The sequence below is a fragment of the Phaethon lepturus genome, unplaced genomic scaffold (assembly GCF_000687285.1).
Source record: "Phaethon lepturus isolate BGI_N335 unplaced genomic scaffold, ASM68728v1 scaffold47488, whole genome shotgun sequence".
Classification (NCBI taxonomy): domain Eukaryota; kingdom Metazoa; phylum Chordata; class Aves; order Phaethontiformes; family Phaethontidae; genus Phaethon; species Phaethon lepturus.
In genome coordinates this window covers 1,702-14,844 of record NW_010560687.1, presented here as the reverse complement: position 1 = coordinate 14,844, position 13,143 = coordinate 1,702, and the positions used below count along the sequence as shown (strand labels likewise).

The 13,143-nt window shown below is 48.4% G+C and overlaps 1 protein-coding gene across 1 annotated transcript; it reads right to left on the bottom strand.

Annotated features, from left to right (window-relative positions):
• Window positions 1–2,167: 2,167 nt before the first annotated feature.
• LOC104625958 (gamma-aminobutyric acid receptor subunit alpha-3-like) lies at window positions 2,168–6,272 on the bottom strand (the record flags this gene model as incomplete). Its single annotated transcript, XM_010293740.1, has 2 exons — window positions 2,168–2,392; window positions 6,205–6,272. Coding segments are annotated over 2 exons (293 nt in total), but the record flags the coding sequence as incomplete, so codon positions are not given.
• Window positions 6,273–13,143: the final 6,871 nt, after the last annotated feature.

Genomic DNA, 13,143 nt, shown 5'->3' with positions numbered 1-13,143 from the left:
CATTCTGGATGTGTTGAACTGCAAAGCCAGAGAAGCCTTGCTTTGCCCCTGACACAATGCCCTGTGCAGCGGGCAGTGCTTTCCAGATGGCCATCTGGCCCACTCTAACCACATCTCCAGCATCAGGCTGGTCCAATACTGCCCAGAGCCCCACCAGGTTAGCTTTACACAGATTGCACAACAGCAATCTGTGCTAGGTAAGGAAAAGATTTCCATGCAATACAGCTCCTGGTACTGTGCAATACAACACGTGACAAAAAGCCTCGTATCAAACCCTCAACCTTTGGGTATCTCTTAGTGGGCTCTCATAAAGCGCTAGAGGTACATTTAAGTGGGGCAGGAGCATAAGCCAAGGGAGGTCCAGACGCTTCTTTATTCCTCCCTTCTTTGGGAGACAGCTAAATTGAAGGATGTGTTGAACTTATTTTAAAAATCCCATGACTTCATTTTCTTCAGGAAGCTCATTTCCAAGAGCTTCATGAAGCTGCCACCCTGGCACCTGCCCAGCTCTAAGTAGAAAATTAAATCCAATACTTTCTCAGTCGCACAAAACTCGCTGAAGCTAATGGCTGTTTCCTGAATAAAGTGAAACGATATAAAAGCCCTGAAATTGAGTCCTTTCCTTTGCTGTCTTATGCCAGTAGCTCCTATAATACTTTACAGTCAGACAACGATACAAACTGGGGGAGTGTTAGTCATCCTCATGCAGGTCAGAGAGCCAGGAGCAGAACCAAGCCCGTAAGTCAAGCTGGGCTTCTCCCTTCATTTACCCCATCTGCCTCAGTAACGTGAGATCACTGATGTGTGGAGACCTAAACCCCCAGGGCACTGGTGTGATTAGCTCATATTTGAGAACTGCTGCACAAAAGCAGAGCATTGTTTATCAATGTAGGCTGTAAAACTTGCTGACACTATGTAGATTCACAGTCAGCTTAACTATGTAGAGATGAACGGTCTGGTCCTCAAAAAACAGAGGTGAAAGTGCAGCATCTCAGCACAGAATCCACAATGAAGCCTGTTATTAGTTAGGATCAGCTTGAAGACAGAGGCAGAGAACGTAAATTTTTAAAACAAAGACTTACACCTTTCCAAAACCAACTCAGTACTTTTCTTGTGCATCTATGAGTAGCTTCTTGTTTCATTTATGAGCCCATTTACCTCAAAGGCAAATTAGTACCTCAACTCCAGGTGGCAAACATTATTTGAGTGAATAGCTTACAACCATACAGGAATATCTGCATCGTTCCAGAAGGAACGTACAATTAACCCAAAGGCATTTCTCTTCATGGTCTCCACCTGTTGCAGCTTAGTGACAAATGTGTGTACCAGGGCTGTTCTTGAGGCATCCAGAGAAGATGACTGCCCAAGCATGGTTCCCCAACAGCGACTCATGTTTTAGAAGGAAGGCCCCAGTTGATGGAGCTCACAGTGGGGTTGCACAGGCTGTATCACTGTAGGTCAGGGGTCTGAGGTCTCATGCTGCAGGGCTACCTCATGTTTGGGGCTCCCACTAAGAGCTCAGCTGGGGACAACATGGGCTGGGTTAAACTGACAACTTCCAAAGGTCTCTCCAAACCTGGCACCTCGAAAGCACAGTTTTTAATAAACTGGTGGGGTTTTTCCTAACGATGCGCATTGATTACACAGACTTGGATTTTTGATTCCATGAAGTAGGAAAAAAACCTCATTGTTCTCACAAGCAAGCTTGGCTCATTCATTGTTTCAAACAGCTCCAGTGAAACATGGAACAAATTTAGATCTGTTCTCAAGCTGCTGGAGAATAACAAATTCTCCCATCCTAATGTCCCCCTGCTAATACTGGAAACCTGACTTCATATCCTGTCAGAGGTCAGAAACAAAAATAAGTCAGGTAGTGCACCAACTCCACAAACGATAAATCCTAACACTTCTACCTCATCACATAAAAGAAAAAAATCAACATGAATGATGAGAAAAAAGCTACCTGTAAAAATGTGCTTAAGTCAAGGATCAGCAGTGCAACATAGGTAGGAAACAAGGATAGCAGAGAAAGCAGCAGGGTAAGACTCAAGTGTGCTAACAGATACAGTGGAAGTCTGCACTAACCCTGCTGTAATGTCCACTGAGGTCCCATCCTTGCCTGCATGTGTACAGGGACCTGGAAGACACTGGCCCAGAAGACACAAACTTACCTCATGGTGTACAGGAGGGTGCCATTGTCCACCAGGCGCAGCAGCTTGTTGGGTGTTGTCATGTTATGGGCGACAGATTTCTTCCCGTTGTGGAAGAAGGTATCAGGAGTCCAGATCTTACTGGCCAGCAGGTTGTTCAGGGGAAGTATTTTCATGGGACCATCAAACTTCAGCCTTTCATCTCTCCAGGACTGCCGGAAAAAGACATCAATAGTGTATTCCTTTGTGGAGAAATGAGAGAAAAATAAGTCCTGTTTTACTCAGCTCTTCATTGCAAACAAGCTGCTTCAAGAAATGGTAAATATCTCCAGTCATTGAGTATAGTGTGTTTTGGCATGTCTTGGTTGGCATGAAGCATGATGCAACAAGAAGTAGGGATTAATGGCAGTGGAAAAATCTGTGGAGGACAGAGGGCATGTACCACATTTTGTATAATGACTTACATATGACACCAAAATTTGCACTTTGGTGTTTCTGGCTGTTGCAGACAAGCCGCAATACAGCCTACAGTGGCCAGTGGCCAGTTCTGGGGTATCCCTGCTGCACCACCACCTGCATCCAGATGTTTCAGGGGAAGGAACCACTGTGTGCAGCTACATGGGAATTTAAAAAGGCAAAAATAAAGTTCCTGGAGATGGAATTTGGCCAGGACACTGATAATTATACCACTGCTCATAAAAAAAAATAGTTTCATGACATTGTCTTAATGTTATTTTGCTCCCCAGGCCATCTCTAGAATGCTGAAGCATTGAATCAAGGACCTCACAAACTTGCATTACAAGATCCTGTGACTTTCTTTTCTTTTTCTTCTTTTTCCTTTTTCCTATTTTTTCCCTTTTTTCTTTCTTTTCAATTTTTTTCTTCTTTCAGCTAGTGTAGAAACCCATTTCCTAGGCCAAATTCCAGTTGGGGCAATTAGAATTCATCTCTTTGAAACCCTGCAGCCAGGGCCAGCTCCTCGCTCAGTGTGTGAGCCTCAGAAACTACGTGACCAAGCAGCAAAGGCATTACAGCTCCATGGCCACCCTGAGGCAAAACTAAATCAGTCTGTCCCGTGCCTGGCATAAGGGACTGCTGTTCCCTGTGACCTGAGCCACTGCTGTCCTCTGAGGGTCCATGTCACTTGAGGGAAAGTCTTCAGCCTGTCAGCATGAGCTGCACCACTGCTCAGCTCTATGACACACACCTCCTCTTGCTAATGAAGGATCTCATTAGCTCATGAGGCTTTCAGAGATGGGGCCTTCAGAAAATCTGTCTGTCCCAGCTTGCTTCCCCTGCCGTTGCAGATTCATAGTCTTTATTTACGGGTTACTGGAGGCTGCAGGACCAACTGAACTTATCACTGTGAGTGATTACTTTCCTGCAGCTCTTCTCAGCAGCATTTAAAAGCTGCTGCACATCAGTTTCCCATAGGTCACAGAAATTCCTACAGGTTTTGCAGCAGATGACAGCTGAAAGAAAGCATCTTGGTAAAGGAATTCATCCCTGCTCCCTGGCCACTCCTGCTCACGTGTGAAGTTTCTGGAGCCTGGCTGGGGGAAGGAAAGAGAAGATACTACGTTCCCACCGGCTCTGCCCTTTACAAGATATTCTGCCCCTTCACGGAAGTGATCTTCGCTTTCTGGTTTTAAGCTCAGTAAAGGGACAAAACCAAAAGAGTGAGCCTGTGTGCAGTCCCAGGAGGTAAGTTTGGGAAAAGTCCTTATCAGGAGAAGAGCCATCTATCCTCTTCAGAACTCCCTGTTCCTATTAAAACAAACAAACAAAGAAGCAAAACTTTTGTAACAACTTCCCAGTCCCTGTTTTTCTTCTTTTATGCTAAGGAAGCATTTGCAAAGAAAAGAGAAGTCATGTTCAGATTCTTCCCCTCTTTTCTATACTTCTTTCCATGAGAGCACCATTCCCAAGTCACCCCTTCCAAAGAGCACACTTAGTTCTACGTAATGCCCTTCTCCGCCTTAAAGAAGTGACCAAAAACATCAAGACTGAGTCTGCCTCCAGAGTCCATCCACCAAAGCATAAAACTCCCTCAAACTTTTTTGTTGTTTTTTTTTTTTTTTCAATTTCCTGGGGACTGAGGCAAAGCTGCAAGAGCTCACCACCGAAGATTCAGGCATATGTCAGGTCTTATCAGGCTCTACTTTCCAAACCAAACTGAAAGAGAGATCAGAAGTCCCTTAGAGCATCTCAGGGAAAAGGTCTACACATCCTCCTCCACGCTTCGTTACCAGCTGCTCTCCTCCGCTCTCCACAGCAGCTTTACCTGCCTCTCCTCCATCATCGTAATTACAGTCTCTGTCTGCATCAAGATGCGCAGGAGCGGCTTTCCATGGCAGTGAGTAATCGCTGTGGGAGGGACGGGAGCGAGATCACCAGGCAGATGCGAGTGGGGAAGGAGGGACTTCCCTGCTCCCGAGATGAAAGAAACCACTGCAGAAGAGCGGGCGCTCCCCACGCTTCCCGAGGAGACGGGGCTTCTCTCTCTCACATTTCTGAGTGCCTTTAGCACCAGAACAGCATGCTAGAACACCTTTGCTATGCATTTGTAAAATACATGGAACTAAAGCACGCGAGGAGGAAATAATTTATTATTCTTTAACTGTCTTCCTAATTTTGAATTCATTTTGTCAAACCACATTGCAGAGAATACCTTCCTCCTTTCAATACTTCATATTTCTTCTTCACAGTTCATTATACACACTCCCTTAATCAAATATGCTCCACCTTGGAAGTAATTATCAGATACTCCCCAAGGGCTAAGATTGCTGAATGTATTATGGGTCTCCGCTGTGGTAAGAAAGCAAGCGAGATAAGAGAGAACTCAGATGAGATTAATACTCTTGGCTACGCTGACATCAAGTTAACTTCCAACCCTGGAGGGAGCAGTCTTCCAAAAGTAACGTGGGGTCGCGTGATGGGGCTAGCACCTCAATGAAATACAGAGATTTTATTCTCCCCCAACTGCTCCACTTGCTAGCACAGGACTGTCAGTGGGGCAGCTGAAGTGGGGCAGTTCATGGCCATGTGAGCATGGAAAAGGAAACCCTCCCAGCTCTGGAGGGGCCATGGCAGTCGCAGATCTTTGCTCCTGCCTGACCCAGCTGATGAGAGCAATGCCTGCTCCCTCTCTGAAGTGGGCTCCCTCCAAGGCCAGGACTCTTCCACCGGTCACCTCTGGAACTGGACGCGTAGTCCTGAATGCAGGACTGTCCTCACGTGGCATCCCTGAAACATTGAGCGACCATCAACGGCCAAGTTTCCTCTGTGCGCCTGGGTGCATGTGGAATACAAGCAGCAAGAAGTGCTGTTGAGAAAGCTCACTATTAATTATGCTCCACAGTCCTGTTTTAATTAGAAGACAAACTGTTGTGGGAATATAAGCCTAAATTCAGACCTCAGGCCTTTTCATTAATAATTTTCCCTGAACATGTCAAAATATTGCAATCAGTTCACTCTTCTTTTTTCTCGTTTGCCTCCCTTCTGGTTCAAGCACTAAGGACAGTTTGATGGTGAACCATTCTCTTCTGGCACTGCCACAAAAACAGGCCTGATTCTGGCACCCTCCCCTCTTCCCATGGAGCACCCTCCTTCCTCCATGCACTATCAGGTCAAGGAAAGCTGGCTACAGTGGAGGTATTTGTCAAAGCATGTAATGGGTGGACCATGCTATGTACCGTGGGCAAACGTCCCAATTTCATTAGACTGCACTTGCAGGAAAGAAAAAGCCCCTAAAGACTGCAGCGTGCTTGAGCAGTGCAAAAACATTGATGCTCCAAGGTGGCATTATTGGTTGGTTTCTAGAAGCCCAAACGCACCTGAGAAACAATCCCTGCCTACCACCCGCACTGAGCTCCGCCTGGCCCGCGAGAAGACGATGAGGTGCAGGCGCGCTTCTGTCCGGGCAGGCAGCTGGGATGCTTGCTCATGTTCATTTAGGAAAATCCCGCTTTTGCCCAAATTGTCAAGGGATGAGGGTCAGACACGTCTGCTGTGGCTGCCATCCCTGTGAGGGGACCAGCCAGTGGGCACCTACCATATCTGTGTCCGAGACAGGGCCGAAACTCGTCACGTAAATGTCTGTCTTGACTTCAGTTACGCTGTCTGGGACAAAAAAAAGGGAAAAAAGCAATTAGAGAACTGAATTTGCTTGTACAGGGAAGGGTTTGGGTTTTGTTATGTGGTGGTTTTTCCTACCAGGCACCCTCAGCAAGCTGGCATCGTGCTCTCTGCTGTGCCCTCAGCAATGGCTGATTTTATCACTTGTAATTGGGCAATTTCATCTCTGATGCAGCTCTGCTGCTTTCCACGCTTACACCGAGGATGAATACGTCCCGCACAGCCAGACAATGCGTATTTACAAAATGTATGCAGCTACACGATACGGAATGTGGTGCAGATCCAGAGGTAAGCCCCGATGCTTTGGAACTCCTTTTAATCTGAAATCCCTTTGTGCTTCCCAGCCTGATAAACAGCCTAGCAATGTTCCACCAGTTTTAGGAAACCCTGGGTTTGTTACAGCTTCAGGCTTATCTGTATGTAAAAAGAATCAATATCCTGATTGCCTTTACTGCCATCATGTTTGCTGTTCTCCTAAGTGCCTCGCTCCTGGCGAGCGGCTGCTCTTGCAAAGCCGCTGCTCGCCCGCATCACACGCTCCCCCGCGCCCTGGCTGCGCCGTCCTCACCGAGGCTGAACGGCAGCGGCGCTGCCCCAGCAAAACCACAGAGCCCCAATTCCTGCCCAACAGCTGAGTTAACCACATGCCCTCAGGTAAGGATAAACTGAAGTGCTTTGCAGAACACAGCCACCAGCAGGTATTATTCATGCCGAAGAGCACATACAGCTCTCATTTTTGACTTCATTACAATTTCGGCATGTTTCGTAATTGAAATCTCTGCTGCTGTCCCATTTTACAGGGAAATCAAGACACAGTGATCACGATTTGCCAGATTCATGGTCCTGCGCTCTGCCCACTGGGTTGAACTGAAAAAATGATAGATGAGGTGCCTTGAGTTTAGCACTATGTCACCATAAATCCTCACCACTTTAGGGATCATGCCATTGTGCTTCTTTTGTATGGCATTAGCTGGCTAAGAGCTGCTTTCCCAATTAAAGAACCAATTTAGAGCTCCAAAGAAGAGTTGATGTTTTATGCATAGTACCCCATTTTGGCCACTGCAGCAGCTTTGCGAGTAGCCTGGATGGCCCATTGCTCAGTGCAGTTATGGAAATCCTTCTGTCCCCTGACAGTTACTGTGCAGTACTGTGAAGCTTAGTTTTGTGCTTCAAAGTTTTGCGTCCAAAAACAAGATAATGCATTCTGGCAGGGTTTTCTCCTTAATGGCTAAAATATACGTATACATGTCTTTATTTACTACGGTTGGAAAGCTTCTGATGCAGCCTGTGGCTGATATTATTGTGCTATATAAGTAACCTTTGATCTCGTCTTGATGCGATAAAAAGAAGGTTAAAGAGAAATATGTATGCAGTACACTTTCTGAAACACCCAGAAGCCAACAAGACAGCATCCTGAACAAAATGAGTTACTTCTGTAAGACTTAAACACTCAGGGTATTCTCTCTGCCTCTCTCCAAACAAGACCCCAAATGAGATACACAGCAGAGAAGAACATTTAGTGAAAGTGAGGCTCTTTCCGCTAACACATGTGGCGAGAGAAAGCTAATTACGTTTTAGAGGAAACACAAACTGTCTCTCCCCTCCTCCCTTCTTGGCATTCAGTTTTCCCAAGATAAGACACGGTTATCAGATCAGGATCCACGGCTGCCCACGGCCAGCGAAGCCAGCCCTTGTGAAGTGCAGAATGAATTGTCCCCTGCACCTAAGAGGGCAGAGGGACAGGGGTCTGTGAAAGGACCCATGCTTTACAATGTGATCCTCAAGGTCCAAGCACAAGGAAGGGATTCAGGAAGTGGTGAGGAGTTAAAATGCAGAACTAGTTTTGGATCCTGCTATCTTTATATGAGCCTTTTTACGTTCTTATTATGCTGCAACCTGGCTTTCACAGAGCTCCAGAGACCTCTTCCGCCCCTTCAATCTACTGGCAAATCCAATCAAAGATAATGGCATTAACAAATGTCATCAATTTATTAATATTAATGATTTATCCATATTGATAATTTATTCATATTAATAATTAATTACAGCTCGGGTCTGAAGAGGATCCCCCATTTCCAGACTGCAGACGTACCCCCTGGGCCAGGTCACGTGAAGCCTCTGAACTCGGTGGGACCCCTTTGCGCCTGCAAGACAGCTCCCGCTGCAGTGACAAGCTGGGGGGGGCTCTCTGGCTTGCTGGCTTCTTGATTGGAAAATGGGCTCCCTGCACCTCTCATGGCAAAAGCCAGACTGAACCTCCCCTGTTAATGTGTGCTCCTAAGGGCAGGATTTGGCTGGGATCCGGAGGGATTTCTGAAATTAAATCATTGCTATGCAAGCAGGGATTTCAGCAGAGCTGGGAAATCCAGAGATAAGTAAAACACAGAGCAAGCTCCAGTCTCAGAGATTTGCTTCGTCCGTCATCCTACAGGCCAAGAGCACCCGCGCTGCTTGCAGCCCTGCCTGAGCTCATCGCTCTGTGATGGTCAGACCTTCTCCTCCAGAGCAATCAGGAGCTATTCAGCCAACCTCCTCACTCCTTACCCTCACACCTACTCACCTGGAGCCTGAACAAGAAGAAACTACACCTACTTTTGCAGCAAGACAAAGCTGAGAGAGGAGCATCTCCTGCCTCCGCTCAGAGACGTGGCAGGGAAATCCTTATCTCCTCAATCCACAGACACGGTCACACTGCAGCTTGGCCATCTTGCCCAGTTCTCACCAAAGATTTAATAAACAAGGACTGTACTGTAGAGGATTAGGCACTTTCCCTAGTCCTGCTGCAAACATTAAATGGCATTTTTGCTTTCCTAGCATCATCCTTCCCTGTGACACAAAGCTTTTTTTACATGCACAAGTGAGTTGAGCCTTCAAGCCTCCTGGGGTGGCAGGCACACGCTGCCAGTCCTGTTTTATAGTTGGGGAAACAAAAAAGGAGAGACTTGGTCCAGGTTGGAAGCCAGAGTGGAGCAAGGACCAGAGCCCAGCTCCAGCTGGGAATGGTGTGGGCTGGCACGCCAGTGCCCAGTGGAGGGCTCGGTATTGCTCATGGCACACTGCACAAGCACCCATCAGCCATGTTGCTCAGCTTCACCGTGTCCCAAGGTGCTGCCACATGGGGACCAGGAAAGCAAAAGAAAACCCTGAAGCAGTCCCAAAACTAGAAGAGCAAGAGATTTTCAGGTTCAAGGTTTGAACGCGGGCAGAATTTAGAGACCCCAGTGGCATGCCATGTTCCCAAGCCATTTGTTTGAGGCTGATCCCCTTGTCTGGAGGCTTTTCCCATTTATAAGCTCAGCTTATTCCCAACCTTCAGCACAGCTGTGTTTCTAAAACCATCTGGAGCAAGTATGTGAGCAGGAGCAAGGTGCTGCAGGTCGATCAGCGCTGCCCCTTCTCCCACACAGCACAGAGCCCCATCCCTGCCTGCCAGGCAACGCTGCCTTGCTCCCGCCTGCAGAAATCCCCGCAGCTGGGCAGCTCGGCGATGCAAATGTAAAACAAAAGCTGTAACATCCCTTCCCACAGTGTTACCATGGCACTCCCTACACCTGTCCGCTCTTTAAAAGCTACCCCTCTCCTTCTCCAAGAATTCGCTGCTTGTGCAGGCGATAAACATCCCCATTAGCTCTGTGTGGAATGCCGGGTCCTGCCACCCCGAGCCCCACGTTAGCAGGTTGCTTCCCCTGCGTGTGCAGAAGGTGTAAAGCAGCAGTGGCTGCTCCTGAGGTGCTTCAGGGCTTCCATTCCACCCGCCCTCCCCTGTTCCCCCCTCCGAATCCCCACGCCCATCTTCCTGGCCCTGGCTCAAGGCAGACGTCCCCCCCCTCCCGCAAGCTCTCTTTTAAGTGCTCATGACTCCCTGGGCCTGTGAGGAGATAGCTATTATTTACAAAATGATGGAGTGCTATTTTTACTCGCTTCTTGGAAGCACTAGGAGCAGTAGCAGAGCTGGAATACAAATTATGCTGCCTCGCTGCCTCTCCCCTCCCTGGGTGTAGACTGTAGGGCTGCCTCTGGAAGTGATTAGGGGAGGCAGGGCGCACAGGGCGCTGGGGCGGCTGCTATTAAACATCCCGCTGCACTCATCAAGTGCTGTTTATTTGAGAATCTCAGCCATGATATAATTGACTCGGCCGCTTCTGTTTCAGCTCTTGAGGTTTGCAGATGTGCTCCAACAGTCACGTTTCCCAGGCGGGGGTTCCCGGAGTACGTGCCGCAAGCGAGCAGCAACGACGTGCCTGCGTCTGAGCGCCAGAGGCTCCCAAACGACGCGCGCTGCTAGAACAGGGGCGAAGCCACTGCGGTTTCATGCGGGGGATTCCTGGCTGCTGCACTGACGTCAGGGAGGCTGCACAGCTTTATCTCGGAGATAAGCTGGACGAGCGAGGGGATGGGGACCTCCTCCAGCTCTGTCCAACGGCTCTGCTGGGACCTACGGGGGCTCGGAGGTGACAAGCCTGCCTGTACTGGTGTTTCTGTGTGTGACAGCATGGTTGAGACTAGAAAGGAGGACAGTGCTGTTCAGGCTCTTCTGCACCCAGGGGTATAAACCCTCAACCTGCTCCAGGCCAGCTCGGGGAGGTAGATGTTTCTGCGCTGGGCTCCCTGTGAACTGCTCTGGACTTCAGCCATTCCAATAGCCCATCTCCAACCACGGTCACAACCTAAAAAGTGCAGTAACAAGCTGATAATGCCCCTTACCCTCCTAGACTGCAACTGCATTTAGCCCCAGCTCAAGAGTTTCACAGCATGCTGAGGTCCCCTTATTCAGTGATCCTCTTCCAAGTACCAGTCCAGTGTCCCCTCAAATACACAAAATCCTTTGGCAAGGACTCCTACCAGCCTGCAGTGAGGGCAGCATCACCATGAAGAAAGAGGGGATGCTGTGTAGCTCTTTCCCACGTCACGTAACTCAAAGCAAGCACACAGGACAGGATGGTGTTTTACAGCTAACTCAGCATGCCTGGGAAGGGAAGCACAGGAAGTTGGTTTGTACTACCAACTTCCACCCCGTGCCTTTTCCTAAATCCTTGCCATGCTAATTAATAAGCAGCAGAAGGTAATTTTTACAGCTGCACATAGAAGCTTCTTGGGTGTTTCATTCTTCATTTTCTCAGCCTCTCACTAGGGGGATTTAATTTTCCTTCCAATTTTAGCCTCTGGAACAAAAGAGACTTCCATGACCTTTGCTACAAGCCCCATGAGCCTGCTGGAGCTGAGCCACACCACAACCCAGTGCAGTGCTTGCCTTCAGGGTGGCATACTTCAGCCCCCAGCCAGAACCTCCAACCTCAGGTCCTTCCTCTCACTCTGACAGTTTCAGTCCCATCGCACCAGGGCTGCTGCCTTTGCCAATTCCCACCTTAGTTTTTCAGATGGCCTTCTAACCTGTGGTGCTGCCTTGTTTGGGGAAGTAGGAGCTGAGTTGTGACTCCTTTCAGTAAGTAGAGAGGCACTGAAGAAGGAGGGGCACATCTCTGGATGGTGTGGCATGGGGTACCCTCTCTGTGACTCTGCCCTTGAGACTGCCATGCCAGTACTGGGACAGGACAGAGAGGCACAAGCAGAGGGGTTAGGTGCCCAAGGGGAGAGGGTGAACTCGCCTCTCCCCACAACCTCCCTTGCAAGAGCTGCAGAAATGGAGACATGACATTTTCTACATCACCAACCACACACAAGAAACCCCTGATGTAGCCTTCACTGCCACTCTCCTGCTGCGGGGCCAGTAAGACTCTCCCACATACATTAGAGATGCTTTTCTTGCATTTTTTGCTAGGAAGCTCAGAACAGCAGCACAGAAGGAAACATTTCAGTGAACACCACTGCAGTGCTGTTAATGCCTCCTAGGCTCGTCCAGCCCAGCCAGGGGATAAAGCTAACTCCAAGGACATAGACTGACAGAGCTTCCAAGTATCCTGGGAACAGAGGCTGTGCATGGGTCAGGAGGGGAAGGATGAGGAACAAAGGTGGCAAAAAACCGAGAAGGTTCTGGCATTTCCTCCAGCATCTGTGAAAGGGAGAGCAGAGCTGGAGGGCAGAGAGATCTGGGCAGCTCTCAGCACTGCCCCTTCTCTCTCCTCAGTTGGTTTTGACTTGGGGATCTTAGGCAACACATAGAGAGGTCACAGTCAACCTCTTCAAACTCCCCGTCCCAAAGTCAAAATATCTATTTTCAGATGTTGTTTGGCTGCTTTAGTGCCTCAGCATCCTTGAATATGAAATTACTTGTTCAGAAACAAAAGCCAAGTCTCATATCACAGACATTCACTCAGGTTTGACAAGTTCAGCCTAGGCATCCTTCCCAAAAGTGGATGGCAGCATGCACATGTTCTTAGAAGAATAACCCAGAACATACATAGGATGTTGGTCCTGTCAGCAGCCATTCTTACATAAGGAATAAATTGTAACCGCCTCCATATATAGAATTATATAGAAATGAAACAGTTGAAATCAGTAAGAAGCAAAGGTTTTTGGTAGCACACCAGACAGCCCACAGAAGTCAATGCCAAACGGCAGCAGTCACGGCCAAGAGTGTCACCAGAAGGGCTGGCAGCTAGCCCAATCCTTCACAGGCCAGACAGAGCTAACAGAGGTGTCAGGTTTAATTCCCCGAACCACCTAAAACACCAACACATCTCCAGGAAAATTCACTCGGGCATCAAGACACAATAGAGACCCTGTTGGCCCCTTTTTGTCTACGGGGGCAGGGTAATCCCAGAGGTAGGTCAGCCCACTCAGACCTGACACCCTCTGATGGCACCTGCCTCTAGTGAACGTAGAGAGGAGGATGACCAGGGTCCCGTGGATGAAGGCTGGCCTTAGCCTCATGCTCCCACCTGGGACAACATGATTA